This window comes from Coffea eugenioides, unplaced genomic scaffold, assembly GCF_003713205.1.
Source record: "Coffea eugenioides isolate CCC68of unplaced genomic scaffold, Ceug_1.0 ScVebR1_760;HRSCAF=1491, whole genome shotgun sequence".
NCBI lineage: Eukaryota > Viridiplantae > Streptophyta > Magnoliopsida > Gentianales > Rubiaceae > Coffea > Coffea eugenioides.
The window spans coordinates 42,686-65,137 of record NW_020864628.1 but is presented as its reverse complement, the minus strand read 5'-3'; the positions used below and the strand labels follow the sequence as shown (position 1 = coordinate 65,137).

Below are 22,452 nucleotides of genomic sequence, written 5' to 3'. Positions count from 1 at the left end.
CGCCGAACCCTCTGGTACGCCTTAGGGGGAGGTGGGGTCGTTACAAATTCGGCCTCTAACTATGATGAACAGTGCCAGGCAGAAAGTAGAACTTTGAAACCCTAACTTGCTAATTTATCTTCCAAACCAGAAATTTGCTGCAATTAACTACCATTCACACCAACTAGCTTCATTCTCAATCATTTCCAACCATCATACATGACCACATAATATTAATCATATGCAAACAGAAAAATCCCAAATAAATAGAAAACTTCACCAATCTTAACTAAAATCAAGAAATAATCCACCAAATCACACTTATAACAACCACAAGTCATTAATTAAACATCATTAGATAGAAGAGAGGGTTTCCATAGTCACTCACCTTATCAACACAAGAAAAGAGACCACTTAGCACCTTAAGCTTCCAAACAACTTCACTAGTCACCTCACAACTACTAAGAGAAGGATTTTTATGGAGAGTTTTCGAATTTAATCGGTTGAAATCGAAGATTGAGCAAGATTGAAGCTAAGAAAGTGAAGAGGTTTTTCTTCTTTCTCCTTGGAGAGTGGCCGGCTATAAGGAGCTAAAAATGAAGATGATTTTGGTAATTTTTTTTGGGTTTATTTGGTCAATTAGTAAAAAGGTGAATAGTAGTCAAAATTGTAAGGTTTAATCATATGGTGACACTTGTCACCCTATTTAATACATACATATCCTTTTGTCTCTCTCCACTCTCATCCAGATAACAACCTTTAATTATCTCATAACACCCGGTAAATTAAACCCAGTATCCAAAACTTAACCTAATTGGCCGAATTTTACCGAACTTTCCGCGCTAGTGGGTCCCACGTCCGATATATGTTCTTAATTTCTCAAAAACTAACCGATACTAGAAAAATCATCTAAAAACTATATTTACTCAATAAAAATTATCTGGGGAATTTTCTAATAAAGAAAATGTAGAAAAAGGCGGGCGATAAATAAAACTCCACTTAAGTTTTCTAATAAATTGTAACACTCGAGGTTTGCTAATCTAGAGTTTGCTAACCATTTCAAACTAATACATAAACTAGGGTTTTCAATCTTAACCGAGATTAGGGTTTCCTCCTTAGCCCTAACCCTAACTTCACCACACCGAAATAATGAATAACCCTAATATCAACTTACGAACTGATTGGGGCCTCACAACTCGAGTATGACCACGAAGTCTGGTGGAGACTGGCCATTGTCCAGTAGGGGGAAAATGAAATGAATGAATGAATGGCAAGAACAATGGAGGGTTTTCACTTACAAATGAAATTATTTTTAATGCTGGAGGAATAAGGAAATAGTTGGTGGAATGAATGAATGAAGGGCTCCGTGTGAGCATGTATACTTTTAATGAATGTATTATCATTACTTTATATTGTAAATATTTTCTGGATTACTTGTTATTACATGATTAATGTCCTTGTTTAATTATTTGGCTATGTGTATGGAACCTCACTAGGCTTTTAACTCATTCCGTTAGCTTTGTTTTCCTTACAGGGGATGCGAGCAAGGGTGTGAGTCCTGTGCAGACTAGCTTGGTCTAGTTTTTTGAAATTTTATTTTTTTTATTGTTCTCGCACTAGTGCTCGGATAGGGTTGGATGTATTAAGAACTAAGAACTTTCATTTTATTTGGAATTGTACTACTTTTGAGATAGAAATGAATGTAAGTATATGTTCTAGTTTGCAATTTGTTATTTCACTTTTCCTTGAGGTTATATCTTATTTTGGTTTGAAGAGATACAACGATTCTTGGCGAGAGTTGGGCAGGCGGTCCACCGAACCCTTTGGTTCGCCTTAGGGGGAATGGGGGCTGTCACACCATCCTTATAATAACGTCATACCCCTTAATGGCTAGACCTATCAGGTCGACTACCAATTTCCGCTCACCAACCCAAATGTCACAATTTCTATACACCCCATTAGCAAGTAAAGATTGGTTACCCGTAGGTGTTTTCACTTCTAAGTCATATGGTAGCCTCTCGGCTTTCACATCAATTCCATACAAAAATGTGGGGTTGACAAAAGAATGCGTTGTACCAGGGTCTATCAAAATCTTGGCTAAACGATGAAAAACAGGAATCGTATCTTCCACTACCTCCGATAGCTCAGGTACCGACTGTTGATCCAAGACGTACACTCTAGTTGGCACCCTTGGTCTGGTCCTTCCTACATTGGTTGGTTTAGGGTTTGATTTACCAGCTGGTTGGGCATCACTAATCAGTGGGCAATTGGCGATCTGGTGCTCAATACTTCCACACCGTAAGCACTTTCGAGCCTTTCGCCAGCAATAATCCTCAATGTGGTTGGATTTCCTATAGTACCCACAAGACACTCGAGAGGTGGATGTCTGGCCTCCCTGCGAGGCATTTCTCGCCTGTCCGCTTCCACTTGGGGCTCCTCTTAGAGTGACTCCCCTAGATGTCCTTGACATTCTTCCACCGCCAGCTTCTCGACCCACTTTAGGAGGTGGCATAACCCGATCACCTTGTACCTGCCCCTGACTTCCACTAGGTGCACCCCTTTTCTTTGCATGAAAGACCTTCACCTATGCCCTTGCAATTTCTATCTCTTGGGCTTTCTCTAGAACCATCATGAAGGTATTAATTTGTGCCGCCGCCAAGGCTTCTTGTATTTGAACATTTAGTCCCTGTACAAATTGCCTCACCCTCCTTTGCTCCGTAGCTATCAATTCAGAAGCAAACTTGGATAACTTGGTGAACTGAGTCTCATACTCAGATATAATTAGGGTTCCTTGACGGAGCTTGATAAAATCGTCCTCCCTCTTCTCCTGAACTATCGGTGGGAGATATTTCTCATTAAACTCCCGCACGAAATTCAACCAAGTCCATATTGTCCCCTCTCTCTCTCCCACTTAGCCCTAATTACGTTCCATCAAGCTCTAGCTGTTCTCTCAAATTGAAATAGAGCAAAATGCACCTGCATTTCCTCCGTATAGTTCAAGGCAGTGAAAATATTGATCATCGTCTCCAGCCACCTCTCGGCTATCTCAGGATCTGATCCTCCAAGAAACTTAGGAGGAAAAAACTTGTGAAATCGCTCTAGGGCCCTATCTTCCCCTATTTTAGGGTCCCTAGATTGATTAACAGGGACTTGCCTGCTGCTCTACCAATCGAGCGAGAATATTGGTCATTTGTTGAATCACCGTTGCCACCTGATCCCCCTATTTAGCTCGGGGTCAAGGTTGTGACTCAACTGTTGCACCTTTCTCCACTCTTGGTTCTTGTACTGGTTCTTATACTTGTTTAGCCCCACGGCCACGGTTAGAACCGCGTCCTCGGGTAATTCCATAGTCTTGATTTCTCCTACCTTCCATGCTTCTATTGGACAATAGACTATATAGATATAAGCAATATAAAGTAGCTATAAAGCTCAGTGAAAACATTTCTAAATCATAAAGTAAAGACAATAAAACACGTTTAAAATAAACACTTCCGTTATATACATATCAAAATAAGTCACATAACAAGTTATAGAGTACTGTACATGCCAACGTAATCAAGTCAAGAGCTTATAATAGCCAAGGGACATAGAACAAAACCAACCGCAGTGTATATCAACCTTAACACGTCAATATCAAAAATAAAAGATGACGTGTCATCCCAACTATGTCCCTAACTACCCCACAAAATCCCTCGAAACCCTAGATCCCTAGTCTAGTCAGTCACCGACCCGACCGACTCTGCCTTCTCCTCAGGTGCAGCCGGCTTCTCCTCGGGGTCCTCCTCAGGATCCTCCTCAGAATCATTAGAGGCGGCGTTCCCTTGACCTCCCTCGACCAAGTTCTGCACTACTTCCCCCACCAGGGCCTTACACTCAGTCAAAATATTGTCAATTCGGTCTCTTACTTCCCTTACTACTTGAGCAAGATGACCGTGAGCCTCCTGAACCTACTCTCGAAAGGCATTCGTTCGCACTTGCTCCTCAAGGACAGAAGCCTCAAGCTCACAGATCCTAGCTGCTTGCATTCTCAATACGGCCTGCAGACGCTCAATCTCTGTCTGGCATCTACGATTGACACTACCCAATCTTCTGCCCTCATCAGCTATAGCGAGAACTACCCTATCGAGGTAGGAATAGGTCCGCTAGCAGTCACAATGTCGGACCCTATGTCTTGGAGCCCACCGACATACAGGCCCTCCGGGATGCTCCTAGTAGCGAAGTACTCACCGAGGTCGTTCGACATTCCCGTTCTTACCACTCCCATTCTCGCCATTTCCTTCCATTACCAAGTCAAGCACCTATTCTCTAGGGTTTTGTAGACACCAAAATTTCATTTATTTGATTGTTTAACTTTATGTCTTATGAAATTCAATTTTGGTTTTATTCTTGTTTTATTTTATTTTATTTTATTTTATTTTATTTTATTTATTTATTTATTTATTTTATTGATTAGATGATAGTTAATGTTCATTTTTTGTTTATTTTTATATATTAGGTTTATCATTTTCTTTTTTACGGTATATTTGCATTAAAATTCAAAAAAAAAGAGGAGCCATGCGCGCGTGTAGTTCACGCGCGTCAAAACCCCATGGCTTCTTAGAAGCCATGGGAGAATCGTACAGGGAAAATGCAGTTCCGTTTCCTATCATTTTCCACCATTTCCTTCCTTCATTTTTTCACCATTGGATCATTCCAGCACCACTCCACCTGGCCTAGATCCAAACCTCAAGAATCTGATGGAAACAAAGCCAATCGAATGGCTCAAAAGTAGGCGGTAGAACTAGGAGTTCCTTTTGAACCCTTGAGATGAGAGTTGGTGATGTAAGGGCGGAAGCAAAGAGAAGACCGTAGAGGACACTTTGCGGAATTGATAGAGTTGAACCCAAACTTGGACCACTCAAGAACGGATTCAATGGTAGAGGACGCTACAATCAAGTGTGTTTGCTTGATTGATAAGTCAAGAAACAACCTAGGATCAACTCTAGGATGTTCAAACTAGCTTTCACAAACTAAGGGAATTTGCCACAAGAATGGACGAAATTCTGGAATTTTATTAATAATATCGCAAAAACTGAATGTAAACATTAACTTGGGGTTATTTATAGCCTTGTCTAACCCTAATAGACCTTCGCAAATAGCAAAGGAATTCGGCCAGCCCTTGGGCCTTCTCTTGGCCGAAACTAACCCACTAACTACTAACTAACTAACCAAAGCATAAATAGACTAAGGCCCATATAGCCGTATCTAAGCTCAACATGAGCTACTCAATCGCAGTCCAAGCTTGATCACTTGCATCTTCAATTGTAAGCAACACTTTGGTAGCTTGCAAGGATCCTCCATGTCAATTCCTTCAATGCATGGTCTCTCTTGAGCTTGGGCGGCATGAACCAGTGCTTGAAGTAACTCTTTGGATCTTTTAGCTCATGCACGTGTCACTGGGCCTTGAGGGACCTTCACGGGGTCTACTTGAACACCATGGGCCTCTTGCTCATTCGCATCAAATGATCTTACCAAAATTCCCTACCTGTCGGTTTAGGTAGTTGAGAAATGCCGCACAAAGTCCACAAATGTCACCCAAACTTTCCACAAGAGTAACCAAGGAAATAAGACACAAATGGAATGCAAAATGTGACAAGGAGGCACGATTTTGGAAGCTTCCTAATTGCGGACAGCAATGGAAGATGCGCTAGTGTGAACAAAGAGGAATGAAACCCTAGTTTCCTAAAATGAAGGAATGTGTCCAAGTGGAAATAAAAGAGTTATCCAAGTTGTACACTTAGTTTCCTAATTGATTTTGGAAACAAGTTAGTTTTGGAAACCTTTTAGAAAACCCTTTCTTCTTGAAACAACTTTTAGAAATTTCCAAATTCCCTCCAAGAAGAATTGCGCAAATCTGATTGGTTTATGAAACCTTTTGGAAAAATCCCTTTCCTTCTTGTAACAACTTTTAGAAGGTTCCAAATTCTACTCCAAGTAGTATTGCGCAAATCAGAATTTCCTTCACCCAATTCGGTTGCCTTCCTTTTTTTTCTCTCTTATTTTGTTTTGCCAACCGATTCTTCCTCTTTTTTTTTCATTCTATTTTGTCCCCTTTTTTTTAACTTGTAACAAACAAACACAACACAAAGCTTTGACCGAATGGATTATTTTTCCAGATTTGCGTTCGGCCAATTCAATCGCACAAGACACCTTCAAGAACGTCCAAGATAATTATCAAGAACTTCAAGATTGTGATCAAGAAATTCAAGAAATCCTAGATTCTTGTAGGTTCTCCCAAGATTCACAAACACCAACTAGTTTAACCAAAAATCAGATTTGAAAAACAAGCAAACAACTTGGATGACTCACAAACAAGTTTGGATAGATTGCAACTCGAGAAACCCTAGCGGAATAAGGAAACCCTAGCAGCCGCCAAGTTACTTTTCTTGCTGCCCAAGTGACAACAAACTAACGAGACAGATTGGTCGACTCCAAACAAAATTTCGCACGCCACAAGTGCACACAAACCACGGGTAGAATTGACACGCAAACAAAGAACAAGACTACGGACCGAATGGAACCAAACGAACAATGCAACCACGGACAGATTTGTGGTGATTTACGGCAGAATTTCTGACCAAACAAACTACACAAACAAGGTCAGATTTAGCGCAACGTTGAGACACAAAAACGGACAGAAATTTCACCAACAACACACCAAAACACGATGGAACCCTAGTGACTCAACTTCGAACAGATTTGCAAAAGCAACTACAGCAGAATTGAAGACACAAGACAAACACAAGAAACAAGTTGCAGACAGATTTGATTATATTGTTTTTTTTTTAACAAGGCAGTGGAAACAAGGAATTTGTAGACGACAAACAAAGACAACACAACGGATATAATGGAAGATACCTCCACCTAAGCTCTAAAGCCAACTGATACGGTCCTCGATCAACACGTCTCGAGACACGTAGCACGTTTGCCCAAGGATCTAGCGAGGTTGTCCAACATTTGGTTTGCGGAACCCAAAAACCAAGACGGACGACACGACTTGATTGAAGGTGGTAGAACGACGACTCCAATCGAGGTGAATACTCAAGTGGATAGGTAGGATGAACAATCAAGGACGATCACGGGATTGCTAAGAACCCTTGCCAATGCAAGTAATGGAATTGTACTCTCAAATGTAAGAGAAACAAAAGCTATGTTTATTATCATAAAATGACTAACTCTTGCTTGTACAAAAGGCGCCCTTTTATAGGCTAGAAACCTAGGAGGCTAATCCATTTTGGTCAAGGATTGGCGGCCCATATACCTAATCTAGAAAAGGAAATTCGGCCCATACCTTGGCAAGAGTGGGCCGACTTGCACAACCAAATGAAAATACTAGCAATTCAACTAATGACTCGATAAACCCAACTAACAACAACTAATACTACTACCAATCGAGCCAAGATGCATTAAGGGTATGCATGGCCAAAACTTGATGCTTCATGGGCTTGGATCAATGTGTAGACAACTCGCTTAGCAACTTCCAAGCCTTCAATGTCTCTATGAAAGCCTTAAGTCAAGGACGCCATCCATGTACACATCACGAGCATGAGTTAAGAAGCTGAGTGAGGAACTCCAAGGGCTTGTTCATGAGATACAAGGCCAAGAAATTGTCCCCAAGGTCATTGAGGGACTTGAGCATGAAGGAATGAAGGTCATCCATGTGGTGCACGTCAAAGAGAACCATGTGTGACCCTTCTCTAGTCACATTTGCTGTTTTAGTAAAGTCATTGTAATAAGGGCTTAATGGTCCATAGCCTTGCTTTATTTATCTAAGAGATGACCTCATAAGGTTCAGTCAAACCCACAATTCTTAGTCTTATGGAAATAGTCAAGCCTACAATTCTTAGTCTTAGTCAAGCCCACAATTCTAGACTAGTTCCATATTATTTAGTTTTTCATCTCTATGAAAGGCTATAAATAGCCCACACTTCCAACGGTTTTAGGCATTCAAACAATAAATCAAATTTTGAGAGTTTTCTTGGTTTCTCCAAGGCTTCTTGAATACCTTAGAATTTCTCTAGGTGTTCGTGACTTATCAATCTAGAATCGCACTAGGTTGTGGCGTCTTCTAACATTATACCAAGGTTCCTTAACCACGTGGTTAACGGGTTGAGGTCATCCGCTCCAAACTTGGTGTCCTCTTTGTCGATCCTAAAGCTAATCTTTTACGGGTTTCGTCACAAGGTTGGCGCCGTTCGTATCATCAAGTTTCGTGTTTCCTCATGGTTTACTAAGCTTCTCGATCAAACCTATGCTGGCTCGATTCGTAAAGTTAGCCAACGAGTTTGGGCGTCCCCCGAATATGAATATAAGTCGATGAGACAACACTCCAATCGACGATCACAAATACGATTCACAACCACATCATTTCACACGAGTCGATTATCAATTCATATAGCAAAATTTGATCATAATTTCATTTAAAAGAGAATGAGTGCGATAAAACACACACTCGTCACGGCAATTCTAATTGACATGATTAACAAGAAGCAATTCACGTATTCCATAACAAATCATGCACTTGACACTCACCAAGTCAAAAGTGAGTAAGTGATCAAACAAGCTTTTAGGCGTCCGCTCTGAGATTCTCTTGAAGATCCTCTTGAGCGCTTGAAGAAATAACGGTTGTCTATCACTCACAACCATGCATCAATCAAGAAAGAATGTACACTTGTTTAAACTAAGTCAATGTCTTAAAAGAGAACCTTAATCTCTCGAAAATCGAGGTTCAAAAGTGAGGAGTTAAAGTCCTAAGACAAACTTGCCTCTTCCACGAGATCGATTTTAAAACGGTCTATCGATATCAAAAGAAAGTAACAAATTCTTAAAAACTCATTCCCTAAGAAATCGGGAAATTTCAACTTTGCGCGACAATCTTTGGAATCAAATCTTGAGTTTAGTACGTCCAAAAATATAAAACTTTATACTGTCGGAAACTAGGTTCGAAGTACTAAAAGTTCCTAGAAGACACTTTTCCAAGATTCTAAATGGAAAGCATTCATTTTTCAGATCAAAGTTTCAGTTCCAAGAAACAGGTTTGAACCAGTCTTGGTTTTCCAGCAATCTTTGGAAATTCGGCATAATTCACAGAAAGTGAATCAGCCCTTGAAATTGGTAACACAATAAGAGTTCCAAACAAGGTTTCAAACACGATAAATGGAACTAAATTCAGAGTTTTGAGCATCAATATGTAACAGTTCAAAGTTGGCGAAATCTTGCAAACTGATTAGTAAATTTCCAGATTTCCAGAACAATATTTGAGGCATCATTTGGATATCAAAATGGTATTGAAATTAAACCAAATTTGGTACACTTAAGCTTCCATATGTAGACTACTTCTCTATCAAATTATAGGTAAAAAATCATGTGGGAAGGTGGTTAACAAAATGGCCAAAGTTCGTGAAATTTTCAAAGCAAATCTGCCAACCACCTCTTTCTTTCTTTCCAAAGGTTTTTGTCCAAGGAAATCAATCCCAATTCAGTCCATTTTTTAAACCAAGGTTCCAGAAGCATTTAATAAGCAATTTATGGGTAATTGACATCAAAATTTTTGAAGCAAAACATCCCAAAACAATCCTGACCATTTGGCTTGCAAGAAGGGAAAAACTTTGCAGTTTCCAGCTTTGTTGCACTTTTGAAATCAGACCACATCTCACTCAATACAAGTTCAAATTAAGAATGGTTTATGGTGTTTTAAACTAGGTTCAAAATGCTACATTTCATCAGAAAGAGTCATTTCCAAAATCAGTTCACAAGTGAGAGAACATCAAGCCACAAGATGCAGTTCTCCATTCCTCTCGGACAGACAGTCACAACAGGACAGTCAACTTTGTTGAATCATTAATTTTCACTCAGTTCGAACTAGTAGGTGATTTTTATACCATTGAAAGAATATGAATGTCTAGTTTTGAATGCCGCTGACGGCACTCAATTTTGACTTTTGTACAACAAGTTATGTTCGGATAAAGGAGCACTGTCTGAGACCTCTACTATACGTTTTCTAGATTTGATTCTTGCCAAAGCTCAAGTTTTATACAACCAAATGAAACGATTTTTGGAAGACACTTTGTACACACAATATACAACATATATCCATCAATTTCATAGTCAAATAACCAACAAAAATTTGAAATGCAAGCAAGATAACAGCAGGACAGTTTCAGCCAGCACTAATCTCATACATTTCTCAACTTTCTCTCCATTTTCTAACCGTAATCCTTTCATATAACACATAAATACAACAATCAAACATTTTAATCCTCAAGTCAGCTACCTATAATCCACCTCAAGACCGCTAGCCTAGAGATTAAAGCAAGAAATGTGTGATACCCCAACTTTTAGGATACTATTGTTGTTTAGTCTCAAAGAGGATATTACGATTTCTTTAGTTTATTTAAAAAAAACCCTAGTTACTTGTGACTAATCGGTTTTCTTAAATCTGAGATGTTTTAATCGAAACCCTACTTTTAATCTATGGAATTGCAAAATCTCGCACATTTTTCTTAAAATTCCTTTTACTTGGAAATTATTACTTTATAATAGCCTTACCACCTAATCACCCCACAATAAGTGCAAATGAATATAGAAGTAAGGGTTTTTCCTTTTCGTTTTCAAGTTAGTGCGAATTAGGGTTTTTACGCCTATCCGTAGTGTGACTATCCGGTACCGAGGGTGAATCAAATTTGGTGATTAAGAATGAGTTTTAGATGATATTAAGTGTGTGATTAGAAGTGATAATAATAAGTTAGTGAATTATAAGTTAAAACCCTAATATACGCGATTTAAAAAAAATTGGCCCGAACCGACGGGTATCGCTCACTACCGATTGAACACCCCACTTGACTATCACTTCCCTACCACAACATATCCTTGATATTATTTCAAAATGTCTTCCTCATCCTCAGCTCTCTTGGCTGAAATTTTTGACTCAAAAATACAAGGAAAAGAAAAATAATTGATATGGATTTTGGTGGCGACAAGTGGCGGCCATCCATGGAATCTTGCCTAACTAATTTTTCTCCATATTTATCATCACAAAACACACAATTGCTCCTCATTTCTTCCTACCAGCCGTGAGCATAAGAGAGAGAGAGCAAGAGAAAGCAACTTCAATTCATCTTGAGTTTGAACCATTTGAGTGAGAAAAACAATGTGATACCCCGACTTTTAGGATATTACAGTTTCTATATTTTATTTTTTTTGTTTTAAAACATTGCTTTGTTTTAAAGATTAGAAACCCTAAGCTGTTTACGATTAAAGGTATGAATTTCGAGGTCGAAATTCTCTTAAGGGGGAGAGAGTGTGAGGACTTGCAAAATTTCTTATATTTTTTGTAAAAATTCCCTTTTATTTGGAAATTAGTACTTTTAAATAGAAAATTATTATTTTTAATAGCCTTACTACCCAATCACCCCACAATAAGTGCAAATGAATATAGAATTAAGGGTTTTCCTTTTCGTTTTCAAGTTAGCACGAATTAGGGTTTTACGTCTATCCGTAGTGTGACTATCCGGTATGGAGTGGGGATCAAATTTGGTGATTGAGAGTGAGTTTTAGATGATATTAAGTATGTGATTAGAAGTGGTAATAATGAGGTGGTGAATTATAAGTTAAAACCTTAGTATACACAATTTAAGAAAAAACGGCTAGAACCGACGGGTATCGTTCGCTACCGATTGGCTACCAATTGAACACACCATTTGACCACCATTTTATCAAGTTAATCTCCTTATTATTAGAGCCTAAATATCAGCCAAAATCTGATCATGGTCGCCGAATTTTTTGACCCCTAAAAGTCGGGGTATCACAATCTCCCCTCCTTAAAAGAATTTCGTCCTCAAAATTCATTCATGTACAGACTAGCGTAGTCTAGTTGTTTTGAATTTTGAATTTGTACTCACGCTAGTACCCGACTAGGGTTAATTGTACTCGAATTGTAAACACTTTGATGTATTTTGGTGTGTAGAACCTTTGTATCTGAATTTGAGCATCAATATATATATTAAGTTGAAGTGGATGTGTTATTTATTTTGTATGGATGTACGTTATTTTTCTTGAGCTATGAGTGAGTGAGTGTGACGCCCCCACTTCTCCCTAAGGCGAACCAAAGGGTATCCGCGGGACGCCTGTCCAGCTCTCGCCAGGACTTGAAACAAATCCAATTCAAACATAGTCTAATACTAACAACGAAAGTCGGAATAAAGGTACGAAATCATTTCCATACATAATTATCCAGTCTTACATCACAATTTCAAATTTACAAACACTTTCCCCAAAAATATACAACATCCAAAAGTGTCTATGATGTGCGACGGATCTAGACGAACACCAAGTTGGGATGATTTGCGGAACTTTGACCCTTCTAGAATCGCGAGCCACGAACTAAGGAGATTCCTTAACCCAAGACTAGCAAATTTAGTGAACCAAAAGTAAAGATAGAAGAACGCCACAATCAAGGAGACTACTTGATTGATAAGTTCAATGAACAGCTTGAGATTGATTCTCAAGTATTCAAAGGAAATTCTCTTGAGGCAAGAGAGAGTGAATAAACTCACGAATATTTTATAAAATCTGAATTGTCTTTAATGAATGAAAACCTAGGCTATATATAGCCTTACAGGACTCAAACCCTAGAATGTCCAATGGACGACCTTGCCCTTTTTAGGGTGAAAATATCTAACTACTAATGGACTAAAATTAAGACTCTGAATTCGGCCAAGGTGAAGTAAAATTGACCGAAATTATTAATGCTAACAACAACTAATAATGGTAACTAAAAAACCCTAATTAGCAAGCTAGTATTCCATGAACTAGTCTTCATTTGGTTCTTCCATTTGAAGGAAAGTGTAGAGAGTAGTTTCTCCATTATGTAATCCTTCAATGGTCCTCAAGTCATCACCAACTCGTTCTTGAATCGTGCAAACAAGAGCTTGAAGTGAATCTTGAATTCTCCTAGCACGCGCTCTTGTAATTGGACCACTGGGTATTTGCATGACCTGAGCACTAGAAGTTTGAGCAGCCTTGAGCCCCTCCTCATTAGTCCCCTCCTTTTGAAGGCGATTTGTCCTCAAATCAAACTCATCGTCTACATGAAAAGGACTCAAGTCAGATACATTAAAAGTAGCATGTACCCCATACTCACCTGGAAGTTCAAGTTTGTAGGCATTGTCATTTATACGCTCCAGGACTTGGAATGGACCATCTCCCCGTGGAAGTAGCTTACTACGCCTTTTGATTGGGAACCTCTCTTTGCGCATGTGTATCCATACCCAATCTCCAGGCTCAAAGATCATCTTGCGACGCCCCTTGTTGGCACTTTGGATGTATTGAAGTGTACGCTTCTCGATGTTGGCTCGCACCTTAGTGTGTAACTCATGTACATATGCAGCTTTGTTCTTACCATCCAAGTTAACTCTCTCATGAACAGGTAAAGGAGTTAAATCCAAAAGTGTGAGAGGGTTAAAGCCATACACAATTTCAAAACGGCGAATAATGTGTAGCAGAATGAACAGTGCGATTGTATGCAAATTCCACATGTGGTAAGCAATCTTCCCAAGATTTAATGTTCTTCTTAATAATTGCGCGCAATAGGGTAGATAAAGTCCTATTAACAACCTCGGTTTGACCATCAGTTTGTGGGTGGCTAGAAGTAGAAAATAGCAATTTAGTACCTAGTTTACACCACAAAGTTTTCCAAAAATAGCTAAGGAATTTGGCGTCCCTATCAGAAACAATAGTGTGTGGCATGCCATGTAATCTAACTATCTCACGAAAGAATAAATCTGCAACATGCTTAGCATCATCTGTTTTAAGATAAGGAATAAAATGGGCCATTTTGGAGAAACGGTCAACTACCACATAGATTGAATCATGTCGTTTTCTAGTCCTAGGTAGTCCAAGCACAAAATCCATTGACAGATCAACCCATGGTTCATGTGGAATTGGCAAAGGTGTATAGAGACCATAAGGGTGTACCTTTGATTTTGCTTGGTGACAAGTCACGCACCTCTCAATGTGGCGTTCCACGTCACTCCTCATGCGTGGCCAGAAGAAATGTTCTTGGAGAATCATTAAGGTCTTGGCAATGCCGAAGTGCCCCATTAGCCCTCCTACATGAGATTCTCTTACTAAGAGTGTGTGCATGGAGCTCTTGGGAATGCAAAGCTTGTCCTTGTAGTATAAGAACCCCTGAGAGATGAAATAATGCTCACGAGAGTGTCGTGGCAAGGAGGAAAAAATCTCACCAAAATCTGAGTCAGTTGCATAAAGTTCTTTAAGGAATTCAAAACCAAGCAACTTAGCATCTAATGTAGTGATAAGTGTGTGCCTTCGCGAGAGTGCATCAGCCACTACATTCGTCTTACCTGTCTTGTATTTGATTACAAAGGTAAAACTGTCAATGAAGGTAATCCATCGTGCATGTCGCTTACTCAACTTGTCTTGGGACTTGATATGCTTGAGCGACTCATGATCTGTGTGCAAGACAAACTCACGAGGGCGAAGGTAATGTTGCCATGTTTGTAGAGCTCGCACTAAGGCCATCAGTTCCTTATCATATGTTGAGTAGTTTAGAGCAGCTCCATTCAACTTCTCGCTAAAGTAGGCAACTGGGCGGCCCTCTTGAAATAAGACAGCACCAATACCTAAACCAGAAGCATCACACTCTACTTCAAAAGCTTTGTCAAAATTAGGTAAACTAAGAACAGGTGCATGTGTGAGCTTGTGCTTAAGTAATTGGAAAGACTTAGCTTGTTCCTCTCCCCAATGAAATTGCACATCTTTCTTGACAATTGACGTAAGTGGGGCAGCAATTGTGCTAAAATCCTTGACAAAACGCCTATAGAAGCTTGCCAAGCCATGGAAACTTCTCACCTCACTTACAGTGGTAGGGGTTGGCCATTCACTAATAGCCTTCACCTTGTCTTGATCAACATGAATTCCCTGCTCACTTACAACATAGCCTAGGAAAACCAATTGATTTGTGCCAAAGGTACACTTCTTAAGGTTAGCGTAGAGGCTCGCCTTGAGAAGTGCATCTAGGACCATTTGTAAATGCACAACATGCTCATCTAGACTCTTACTATAGATCAAAATGTCATCAAAGTAAACGACCACAAATTTACCAATGAAAGAACGTAAAACATGATTCATGAGTCTCATAAAAGTACTTGGTGCATTGGTTAGCCCAAAAGGCATGACCAACCACTCAAAAAGTCCATGTTTTGTCTTAAATGCAGTTTTCCATTCATCTCCTTCTTTCATGCGAATTTGATGGTAACCACTTTTCAAATCAATCTTAGTAAAAATGATTGCACCATGTAATTCATCAAGCATGTCATCCAAACGAGGTATGGGATAGCGGTACTTTACCGTGATGGCATTAATTGCCCTATAATCAGTGCACATTCTCCATCCTCCATCTTTCTTTGGAACAAGTAGAACTGGTACAGCACAAGGGCTTGGACTCTCTTTAATCCAACCCTTACTAAGAAACTCCTCCACTTGTCGTTGTTGCTCCTTGGTTTCCTCAGGATTGGTCCTATATGGTGCCTTGTTTGGAAGGGAAGATCCAGGAATGAAATCAATTTGATGTTCAATTCCCCTTAATGGAGGCAATCCATTAGGTATATCCTCAGGAAAGACGTCTTGATACTCCTGTAAGAGGTTAGTAATAACACTAGGCAAAGAAGCATCAAGAGCATTAGTGAGTAAGGATTCCTTGCCAAATAAAATAAATAAAACCTGATTAGAATGCAAGGCCTGTCTCACATCTTTCACCTTGGCAAGCATGCTGGGTTTTCTCTCCTGTGTGGGCTCTAAGGCCGAATGAGAGTGATCCAACTTGCTTGAAGAAGGGTCGGCCGTCACTAATTTCTTAGCTTTGGCGTTGTCCTTCTTGGTGGTAGTATGCAAGTCATACTCTTTTTGTAGACTAACTTGATCCTCATGCACTTGTTGAGGTGTAAGAGGTGCAAGTGTAATCTTTTTACAATTATGTATGAAAGAGTATTTGTTCAAGAAACCATCAAAAGTGACTCTTTTGTCAAATTGCCAAGGACGCCCTAAGAGTATATGTGCAGCTTGCATTGGTACTACATCACACATAACATCATCTTCATACCTACCAATGCGAAAAGTAACCAAAACTTGTTTATGAACACGTACCTCTCCACTGTTGTTTAACCACTGAAGCTTGTAGGGACGGGGGTGCTCACTAATTGGCAAGTTTAGTTTCTCCACCATCAATGCACTAGCAACATTAGTGCAACTTCTGGGGTCAATCACCAAGCTGCATACCTTGTTGGTCACATGGCACCTAGTGTAAAAGATGTTGTCACGTTGAAGCTCATCTTTACTAGCTTGAGTAGCTAGTGCCCTTCTTGCTACCAATCCAACTTTGTCTTGAGTTGGAACTTCCTCTATCTCATCTTCCTCTTCAACCAAGGAAGGCATGTCTTTGTAATCCTCCTCTTCATCATCAGTGACAATGTCTCCATTTGGTAGGACAAGCATAGTCCTTGGGTTTGGACATTGACTTGCAATATGCCCAACTCCTTGACACCTCCAACATTTGGTGTCACGATTCCTAGGTTTTGAAGTTTCAATTGTTGGCTTGGAAACAACCTTGGAGTCGGTTTTGGTAAAAGGTGACCGTGAGCTTGTCCCTTGGTCGGGCTTGGATTTTGGAGTGTTCCAAGCATTCGGACCTCTCTCTTCCCTTCTAGGCTGGAATGGTCGAGTAAACGTTGGTGGATGAGGGTTATAATTTCTGGTTGTACCCCTCCTCTTGAGCCTTTGCTCAATCTTGATAGCCTTCTCCACCATATCTTCTATCTCCACATAGTATTGAAGCTCCAGTTGATCGGCTATTTCAACCCTCAGACCACTGAGAAATCTTGCCATTGTAGCCTCTCGATCTTCTTGAATATCAGCTCTCAACATGGAGATTTCCATGTCCTTGTAGTAGTCCTCAACTGAGCGTTGACCTTGTGTCAAGGTTTGAAGTTTTTGGTACAAGTCTCTATGGTAGTGACTTGGTACAAATCGCTTCTTCATCAGTCTCTTGAGCTCAGTCCAAGTGGTTATAGGTGGTTCTCCACACCTTCTCCTGCTTGTAACCACTTGTTCCCACCAAACTATGGCATAGTCGGTGAATTCTACTACGGCAAGTCTCAATTTTTGTGCATCGGTGTAGTCATTACAATCGAATACTAGCTCCACTCGACTTTCCCATTCAAGGTATGTATCCGGATCAGATTTGCCTTGGAAAGGGGGAATCTTCATCTTAATCCCCTTGATTGCATCACCAATGGCTCTTGTGTTTCTCCTCGGTCTTCTTTGCTCGAATGCCTCATGTTCCGAATCGGCATTGGAATCACTAGATTCCTCCAGGGTGGATTTTCCCCTAGATTTCCTAGAAGAAACCCTAGATGAACTTAGTTGATCAATCTGCTCATGGATTGTTTCCAGCCTTTGGTCAAATCTCCTCTGCATTTCCTTCCACATATCATCCATTTTACGTGATAACTGAGCAATGGTAAGTTCATTTTCCTGAGACATGGTGAAACCTGCAAAACTTGACAAATTGTTAGTAGAAAATGCCTCACTTGCTCCCTTAAGTGTTTCACTCCTCTCGTGTTTTCACTCAAGTGCTTATATCACTCTAATGCTCTCACCAATTCACTTCTCAAGCCACTTGATTGTTTCCTTTGAAGAAATCAGAAATTTTCTCAAAGAAGTTCAATCGAACCTTAATCAAATAGTATCCAATTGTACCAAAGGAACAAGAAGCAAGAGTAGAAACGGAAAGCTCAAGTAATGAATTCGATAAGGAATGGAATGTCCAAGTACAATGATGGAGTTTCCCAAGTGTTTACTTAATTTCCTAATTGATTTTGGGAACCAAGTTAGGTGTTGGATTTATTTGGAAAATTCCTTAAAGTCGGCTAACCAAATCAGAATTGTTACCAAAAAATTTCCAGATTTCGTACCCCTTAACCTTCCTCAAAATCGGCTATACCAAATCAGGGTTATTTCCAAAAATTTCCAGATTTCCTTTTCCTTATGCCTTTCCTAAAGTCGGCTGGTCAACCAAGTGCAAAACAGATTTTGGTAGCTTCCTATTCTACCCGAAACTATCCTCCAAAATTCCAGAATTTCCTCTTCTTAAATCCCTCTCAAAGTCGGCTAGAACTTCCTAAAAAAATTGTCCAGATTTGGTAGCTTCTAAATTTTTCCAGAATTTCCTCTTCTTAAAGCCGATCCTTACCCCCAAAATTTTCGTCCCTTACTCTCCCTCAACAACAAACAATTCGGCCCCCCTCCTCTTTGCTCCACACAAGGACAGATTTGACTCTTGGTCCTAGGCAATGGCTTCACAAGATAATGCAAGTGATGTTACACAAGAATTTCCCAAGCGGCTTTTTGTACGAAGAGAGGTGCAAATCTTCAAGAATCAAGATGGTCAAGATCCTCAAAAATCTCAACGGGTGATACAAGTGATCAAGGCTCAAGGTGCTCAAGATTTTCAAGAGGAGGTTGGTCAAAACTTTTGAGTAGTCTTTTTCTTGATGTAATTTTCTGGTTTGTTGGAACAATTGCAACAAGACAGAATTTGGCAAATAAAAGTGCGGCTTCCTTCTTTGTTGTTTGCTACCCGAATGCCTTTTCTCTTTTCCTTTTTCTGTTTTTTTTTTTGACTCTAAGAACACACAATTACTCGGCTGTTTTTGGGTAAAATTCCAGAATCTAATGTCAAACCAATGTTCTCCTTCAATCCTCCAATAATGATCAAGACATGTATCAAAGTTTCAAGACTTCAAGATTAGTTTCAAGAAACTCAAGAAACCCTAGATTATGGTAGTCCCTCTTCAAGATTCCAACCCCAAACAAGTTTAACCACAAAAATCAGTTTAGGAAACTAATGAAAACAACTTGGTGGAATAAACTAAAGTTTGGACAGATTGGCAAGAAACTCGCGCCCAAGGAAACCCTAGTTGCAAGTGAAAACCCTAGCCGTCGCAAATTTTTTTTTTTTTTATCCAAACAGAATATGCAAGGCACACAACTCGGTTACACTTGAAGGCAGGCTTCAAGACAGAATCACACAACAAGTAATGCACGAAGTGGACGCGAAGCAAAAGAAAACAAAGAGCGACGCAACAAGAACAAACAAAGGCGGACAGAATTTTTTTTTTTTGTAATAATAATCGGACTTGACACAAAGAGAGACACGACCAGTTTTGCAAAATAAAATTGACTAGAAAGCTTACGAACAAACTCAACGGGATATACTTGATGTCGTCGACTAGCTCTGGATACCAACTGATGTGCGACGGATCTAGACGAACACCAAGTTGGGATGATTTGCGGAACTTTGACCCTTCTAGAATCACGAGCCACGAACTAAGGAGATTCCTTAACCCAAGACTAGCAAATTTAGTGAACCAAAAGTAAAGATAGAAGAACGCCACAATCAAGGAGACTACTTGATTGATAAGTTCAATGAACAGCTTGAGATTGATTCTCAAGTATTCAAAAGAAATTCTCTTGAGGCAAGAGAGAGTGAATAAACTCACGAATATTTTATAAAATCTGAATTGTCTTTAATGAATGAAAACCTAGGCTATATATAGCCTTACAGGACTCAAACCCTAGAATGTCCAATGGACGACCTTGCCCTTCATTTAGGGTGAAAATATCTAACTACTAATGGACTAAAATTAAGACTCTGAATTCGGCCAAGGTGAAGTAAAATTGACCGAAATTATTAATGCTAACAACAACTAATAATGGTAACTAAAAAACCCTAATTAGCAAGCTAGTATTCCATGAACTAGTCTTCATTTGGTTCTTCCATTTGAAGGAAAGTGTAGAGAGTAGTTTCTCCATTATGTAATCCTTCAATGGTCCTCAAGTCATCACCAACTCGTTCTTGAATCGTGCAAACAAGAGCTTGAAGTGAATCTTGAATTCTCCTAGCACGCGCTCTTGTAATTGGACCACTGGGTATTTGCATGACCTGAGCACTAGAAGTTTGAGCAGCCTTGAGCCCCTCCTCATTAGTCTAGTCAATTACAATCAAAACACTAATACAAAAGTGCCTCAAGTCGGCATTTGCTTAACTCCTTCCAATCGGGTTCCTGTTAAGGAAAACAAACTAATGGAATGAGCCAATACTCAGTGAGGCTAAGAAACACACATGCAAACACATAACCCAAGTAGCAACAACAATTACGTTGTAGATGAAGCTATCAAGTTCGAATAATTCACACTTCAAATAGGAAAATAAACGGAAACAATTCAAGGATACTGTAGCTCTCAGGAGCTAAATTCCACGTAGTCGAGTCAAAGTCTTGATCACAGCTCATGTTGACACTCCGTCAACCACATAAGTATCAAATCCGTAGATACACCACTTTTCTTTGAATCCCGTCACCGTTACACCCCTTACCGGGCCCGCTCATCAAAGTTTTGATAATACTCGAGTATATCATGGCAATACTGCGCGAGTAATGCCGAGCAAGATCTCTCCAATAGATCATGCTCTACGAATATCTCATGGTTTGCTAAGCTTATCGACCAAGCCCATGCTGGCTCGAATCGCAAAGTTAACCAACGAGTTTGGGCGTCCCCCGAATACAAATACGAATACGAATACGAATATAAGTCAATGAGCAACGCTCAAATCGACGATTCCAAATAGGAATCACAAATACGAATCACATAGACGAATCACAAATACGAATCACATCCACATTATTATGTACAAGTCGAATATGAATTCACATAGCAAAATACGAATATAATTTCGTTCGAAAGGGAACGAGTGCGGTAAGTACACACTCGTCTCAAAATTTCAAATTCACATAACAGATAGGAAACAGTTAACCACTTAGCAACAAATTCATGCACTTGACACTCACCAATCAAAATAAGAGAGTGAGTGCGTAAACAAGCCTTTAGGTGTTCCCCTCGAGATCCTCGTAAAGGTCTTCTTGAGCACCTGAGCAAACAATAGTTATCTATTACACACTATCACTTGAAAATCCTTTCTTATCAAGAGAGGGATTGTACACTTGTACAATCTAGAAAATACCATGGAATGGGGCTTTACTTGCTCAAAATTTAAGGTTCTAAAGTAGTATTTATTAACACAAGTAAAAACTGATTTCCTTCATGAAGACAAGCTCAAAATGGTCAATTAGTATTGAAGGATAGGGAAGAGTTTCAAAAACTCAATTCCCGTCAAGTTTGAAAATTTTCTATTTGAGGTTCAATTTTTGAAAAATTGTATCTCACTCTTCGTATGTCCAAAATTGGAAAACTTGATACCGTTAGAAACTACTTTCAAAGTACTAAAAGTTCCTATATGACATTTTTCCAAGATTCCAAATGGATAACATTCAAAATTCAGCTCAAAATTGCTGTTTTGGACCATTGAGACAGTTTCTGGGTTGGTTTTTGGCCAACTTTGAAAATTCGGCAAAATTCACACAATGCAAACTAGCCTTTGAAATTTGGAACTCAATTAGAGTTACAAACAAAGTGCAAAACAAAACAAGCGGGACAAGAATTGGAATTTTGAGCTCCAAGATATGGCGGCTCAAATTTACTGAAAAAGTGAGACCGTTAGGCCAAATTCCAGATTTAATTCACGAACGTTGGGACTTTGATTGAACATTGAAACGGACTCGGTGTGAGAACCCGTAATTTTCTTATTTTCTAGGTTTTATTCTTTTTAATTGCGTGATTTTCTGCATTTTCTTTATTAGGAAAATTTTCTAGATAATTTTTATGAGTAAATATAGTTTTTAAATAATTTTTTTAGTAGCGGTTAGTTTTTGAGAAATTAAGAGCATATACCGGATGTGGGACCCACTAGTGCGGTAAGTTCGGTAAAATTCGGCCAGTTAGGTTAGGTTTTGGATACCTGGGTTTATTTTAGCAGGTGTTAAGAGATAATTAGAGGTTACCCAATGGATGAGAGTTGGAGAGACAAAAGGATAGCCATGCATTAATGAGAGTGACAAGTGTCACCTTGTGAGTTGACCTTGCTTTTGACCACTATTCACCACTTTATCAATTAAACAAAAATTGACCCAAAATTACCCTCCATTTCAAGCTTCTTGGCCGGCCATCTTCAAGAGAAAAGAAAGGAAAAAGCTCTCAAATTTCTTGCTCCAATCTTGCTCAATCTAGCAAATCAACCGTTTAAATTTCCAAATTCTCCATAAAAACCTTAGTTGAGTAGTAGTGAGGTTAGTTGTGAAGTGATTTGGAAGCAAGAGGTGTTAAGTTGGTTCTTTTCTTGAGTTTGCAAGGTAAGTGACTAAGACACCTTTCCTTTGATCTTAATGATGTTCAATTGGTAGCTTGTGTGAGTTAAAGAGCTAGTTTTAAGTGATATTTCATGACTTTTGGTTGAGATTGGTG

The 22,452-nt window shown here is 39.4% G+C and overlaps 1 protein-coding gene across 1 annotated transcript; it reads right to left on the bottom strand.

The window, feature by feature from the left end:
- Positions 1-1,831: 1,831 nt before the first annotated feature.
- LOC113758838 lies at positions 1,832-2,491 on the bottom strand. Its single transcript, XM_027301562.1, has one exon. The coding sequence runs from the start codon at positions 2,489-2,491 to the stop codon at positions 1,832-1,834; it is 660 nt and encodes a 219-aa protein (XP_027157363.1).
- Between the last annotated feature and the right edge of the window lie 19,961 nt (positions 2,492-22,452).